General features: G+C 35.4%; 1 protein-coding gene across 1 annotated transcript; it reads right to left on the bottom strand.

The window, feature by feature from the left end:
• Positions 1-1,313: 1,313 nt before the first annotated feature.
• LOC134714892 (uncharacterized) lies at positions 1,314-5,215 on the bottom strand. The gene has a single exon (XM_063576584.1). The coding sequence runs from the start codon at positions 5,004-5,006 to the stop codon at positions 1,683-1,685; it is 3,324 nt and encodes a 1,107-aa protein (XP_063432654.1). The 5' UTR covers positions 5,007-5,215; the 3' UTR covers positions 1,314-1,682.
• Between the last annotated feature and the right edge of the window lie 240 nt (positions 5,216-5,455).

Here is a 5,455-nt window from a genome sequence, read left to right on the forward strand (position 1 = left end):
GCGTCTGTATAAAACCAGGTTTCCCTTTCAATTCCATATATACCTCAACCTTTCCCTTTATTATACGAATTCAGACACAGTAGGAGTAGAGAACCATTTTTTTCAGATCAGAGTAAAACAATTTACAATCAACTATATATATGAAGAAAATGATATATATTTCAATTTTATGGAATAAAACTTTCGCCGCTGATGTGTCTTACGTCGTCGAAACGTGTATGTAGAACTTCACGAAAATCTTAAATTACTGTAGTTATGTATTGATTGATACATGTAATAATGGAGGAAGAATTGGCTGTTGATTACTTCCACCTTACTATTTTAAAATATCCAGTCGCATAATCACAATTAATACTATTATAGCCAAGTCATCCGAAGCATCAGAAGCAAATTATAAAAATAATAAAAATGATAATACAAGTATGAACAAGGCCTGTACATGACATCAAAGAACATACGGTGCTATTAAGGATTAGAACAATAGCAAGTGGAGCTAAATCTGTTTATCCTTCTGGATCACCCGAGATTACCCCCAAATTTCGGTAGGGTTCATGTTGCTTAGTCTTTTGTTTTTAATGTTGTTTTTTGTCTGAAGGACTTGTCCTTTTCTCGTCATTACGTTGTCAGTTTATTTTTTATAGTTCATGAGTTTGAATGTTCCTCTGGTATATTTCGTCTCTCCTTGAGCAAACAATCTGTGTTTTTTTTAACTACGTGCAATACATGATATAGCCTTTATGTAAGACAAATGTATGTGCCTTTTATCTCAATTGAGAATGAGGAATGTGTCAAATATACAACAACCCAACCAAAAAGCAGAATACGACCAAAGGCCACCGACGGGTCATCAACACAGCGAGAAAATCCCACATCCGGAGTCGGGCTTCAGCTGACCCCTAAACACAAACGTGTACTAGTTCAGTGAAAAATGAACATCTCACTAAAATCCGAAACACACAAATGAACTAAAATTTAAAAAATATGCATGAATAACAAATGCATGGGGGCTCCTGAATTGGACATGCGTATACATACGGCGGGGTAAAAAATGTTAAATGAGATCTCAACTCTCCCCCGTTCCATCTTGCCAATGCAAGATTAACAAACACACAATGATGCTGTATTACGTATATCATTAAAAGTTGTCTTATATACCGGACTTTACGTGATGTTTTAGGTTTATTATATTTGAGTCATCTATCTTTTTATTGTTGTATCTATGCATAATGTTTAACTGATGTTTGTTTTTCTCACGACATAAATTAACGCCTTGGTCTTATACTGCTTTAAAACAATAAACATTTTTGCTACACTTCAGTTTGATATGCCCTTTTTATTATACATAAGCCAATTTATATAAATATTTATTGGACACAAATAATGACTGATGAAAATTGTTATCACAGATATATTTTTTGTTTCTTTTTGATTGAAGTTTATCAGTACTGCTTTATGGAATTGATATGGTGTCCATGTTTAAATAATGAATAAGTTTTGTCGTAAAACAATAGAGATAGGATTAAAACAGCATAATATACAGTTTTTGATTTGATTGTCCAAGAAAGCATAAGGTCAGCAATGTTTGATAGGGGGGGGGGGGGGCGCATAAATCATATTTTCAATGCACCTTTCAAAACTCAATTAAAGCTCTAGATATCCGATATACATTTGGAACATATACATTAACAATTCCATATATTGGTTTTTGATATATCTGAAATTTTTGTAGGTTTTTTAAACCATTCTATCATATCTGATATAGTCACAATATAAACATCATTATATTCCAGAATGGTATCAAGAAATTTACTCAGTCCGGCCAAATTTTTACTAGACGACCAATGAAACCAGTTTTGCTTTAAATGTAACCCAAATGGTGCTCGGTTGTTATGATAGTATTTTTCAAAGTTCTTTAACAAGTACTGGTAAGTCTCTTCGGTGTTGGTTGGCTGACTGGAACATTCATCGGCATACAAGCAAGGTTCAGATTGGTTAAATCCAAAAAGAGGAATGATGGGAACTTCCCAAATTCCTTGATGTCCATTCAGTTCACACGCATTCATATCTTTACAGTGTTTTTCCAAACCAAAATCCAGAGTAAATGGGAAAGCTTTCATTGACCGATCGAGAACTAAGGAAGAATCGTAAATAGATTTGTTTTTGAAAAATTCAAACTGTTCATCACCGAGAATTTTCAAATCAGGACTTCTCCATCCAGTAAATGACCTTCCCTGATTTCCAATCCGTTGTACAAAGTTTTGTATTTGCTTGTCAATGTCAGATGTAAGTGAAGCCTTGTCCATGTAATGGGTTTTTGAGCCATGCATGGCTATTTCAGTACCATAACGTTGAAGATTTCTCGCAAGACTATAACTACTTCCTGATTCGGAAACAAAAAAGGTTGGACTGATAGGGCAACCATTTGGGTTTATTCTCTGAGACTTGAATAAAGACCTCATTTTTGAATAGGAAAGAAAATTTATATCTCCTTCAAAAGTGATGTACACAATTTGGGGAATTTCGTTTCTTTTTATTTCAAACGGATTTTTGTTTGTCATGCATAAACAGTTAGGTAAAAAACAATTAACATTTTGTTGACAATTGTTTAACGCCGGAGTTGACGTTTCTTGTCCAGAATGTGTCAAATTTATATCCGGTTTTACTATATTTTCGACAACTTTCATGTTAGCCTTTGACGAATTTATTGGTTTTATAGTTCTACTTATACTTGGTGCTTTAGTAGAAAGTATTTCCGTTTGTAACGTGTCATTCTTCCACTCTTTTGGTGACATCATTTGTTGTGTTTTTGTTTTCTTTAAATTTTTGTCTTCAATTTTCACATCAGAATTTATAATTGTTGCTTGGACTCTTGTTTTGTTTTCAATTATTCTATCTTTACGAGTTTCAGTAATCCAACTTCTCCATGGAATTTTCATGTCTGAATTTTTCATATTGAATAAGTTCCATGATCCACCGATCATCTGTACATTCGGTGCACTATAATATTTTTTCTTTGGTTTCTCAGTAACTGGCGAGACTACAGATTGCACAGATTTCTTGGGTGATGGTTTTGGTTTAATTCTTTCTCGTTTCACAGGTGTTTGCACACTATCATGTAAACTAGGTTTGCTTATAACAGTTTCTACAATCTTTGGAACACTTTTTATTTCTTCGTTCAACGTCATTTGCCTTCTAGATAATTGCTGCCTCGTTGGTACATTTACATAATTACCTGGCTTTGATACTCCGTTTTGTATCTGTATATGTTTGGCTGGGTTCAAAATTACGTTATTCCTTGGAGCAAGCACACGTCTTTCATTATTCATATTAATGTTTGTTCTCGTTTGAAAATGTTTTCTTGGTACATTACTGACAATTATATTTGATTTAGAGTCTGAAACACTACTAACAATAGTTGTTGGTACATTTGAGTTAGCATCCTGTCGCTTTACTGTTTGTTTTAATCGATTTTCTGCCGCGATTCTTTGTTGTTCACGGATTCGCTTTCGTTCTTTGAGCATGATTTGTTTTCGTCTAGGATCGCTGTTTGTACTAACTGGCCTAATCATACGCTTTGGAGCAGGCGGAGGACGTACTTGAGGTACATTTAGGTTTATACCTACTCTTGGCGAGAATCCTGGTCGGTGGGACTGTTGTAAATACCTTGGTCTCGATTGGGCGTGTTGTTTTCTTGAATGTGCCACAAGCATTTGCTGCCATGTCATTGCTGATGATGTTCGACCAGACGACACTATCGGATGCTGTTGTGCGTAAAATCGTGTTTGTGGAGTTCTTTGTTGGTAATTTGGATATTTGGAAAGTTTTGCAGTTGCAGCTTTTTTAGCAGCTTGCTGCATGTTCCAAGTGTGATGTTTTTGTAAGAAATCAGTTTCCTGTTTCACGTATCTTTCATGTCGCAGTTCTTGTAATCTTTGTTCTATTTGTTTATTCCTTAGATCAAATGCAGTCTGACTTCCTGTTCCATTACCGTTTGCATTATTACAACTCCAAGGTCCAAAACTGCTAGCATCTTGAAGTTTAACCGGATTCCTCAGCCATTCTATAACTTGTTTTACAGAAACAACGTACACATCATCTAAACGTGTCAATTCACGTATAAATCGGTCCATAGCCTTCAGCCTGTCGGGATAAAAGAACCACGACGCGTGCATATTAATACCAAATGGTGCTTTGTTTGTCTTGTAGTAACTCTGGAAATTATCCCACAAAAAACGAAATGCCGCTTCCTCGTCCGGTGGAGGATTATTACATCCATCAACATATACACAATCAAACCTTTGTAAATAATCCATCAAAGAAATAACAGGAACTTCCCAGAATCCCCTATGCTGTTTTCGCGGACACGGTTTAATCTTGCAGTCGTACGGCCATCCATAATCCAAAGTAAACGGAACCGGTGGCTTCTCTTTTAATGTCTTTTTGCTTATTGTAAGCGTTGCATCATAAGAGTATCCTAGTTCATGAAGCATGTGTGGTTGAGCATCTCCGAGTGGTTCAAGAAATGGGCTTCTCCATCCCTTGATTCTTGTATGTGGAATTCTCGCCATTCTTGCTAAATTCTGTTTTTGTTTCAGTGCTTCGTCTTTAAATGTTGACGTTTTAGGATGTCCATGTGATACACTATGAGAAGCAATCTCAAATCCTTTTTGGTAAAATTCTCTTACTAAACTGTAAACAGTATTGGAATGTGAGATAAACAATGTCATGGAAACCGGGCATCCATTGGGATTTCTACGACTTGAATCAAATAACTGTCTATAGAATCCTGCAACGTGAGGAGTAATTGCATCGTCAAAAGTAAAGAATACCATTTGAGGAATTTCCTTGTATGGCAAAGGCATATCATTCGAACAACATACACAATTTGGCGGCTTGCAAGTATTAGTATTCTGACATCTTGTGCATGCGTTAGGAGTATAAGCACTTATCTCCAAGAAGAAAACGAAAACGAAAAGTGCTGTTAAAGTAAATTGTAACTCCATCATCGATTGTTGGAAGTTTTAGGACTCTATCCCGGTCTTATCCCTCAGTCATTCACAGCACCACTACTGGTCAAACACTACAGTATCTAACCCATACTTTGACTGAACCTCATATTACCGAGAACACTACAGTTGAAATGAAATTAAATAATGTCAGGTTGTCAAGTCCTCGTTCTCTTTGTAATTAATTCACGTACTACACCTCCCTGAGGCTAACATATAACTGATGTTTCAATTATACACGACACATAGCATATCATTGTTTTCTTATTGTTTAGTAACGACTTAATGTTAGAACATGCATTTCACACTCATGTAATTAATAATTACCTTTAATATCTCCTTGTAAGGTACAATGAATGACACGGGTCATAAAAAACTTACAAAAATATGGATGAAAAAACTGTTTATTTGTCACTTTCATTAAATATATGTGGATTTATGAAAAAAGA

This window comes from Mytilus trossulus, chromosome 4 (assembly GCF_036588685.1).
Source record: "Mytilus trossulus isolate FHL-02 chromosome 4, PNRI_Mtr1.1.1.hap1, whole genome shotgun sequence".
NCBI classification, from domain to species: domain Eukaryota; kingdom Metazoa; phylum Mollusca; class Bivalvia; order Mytilida; family Mytilidae; genus Mytilus; species Mytilus trossulus.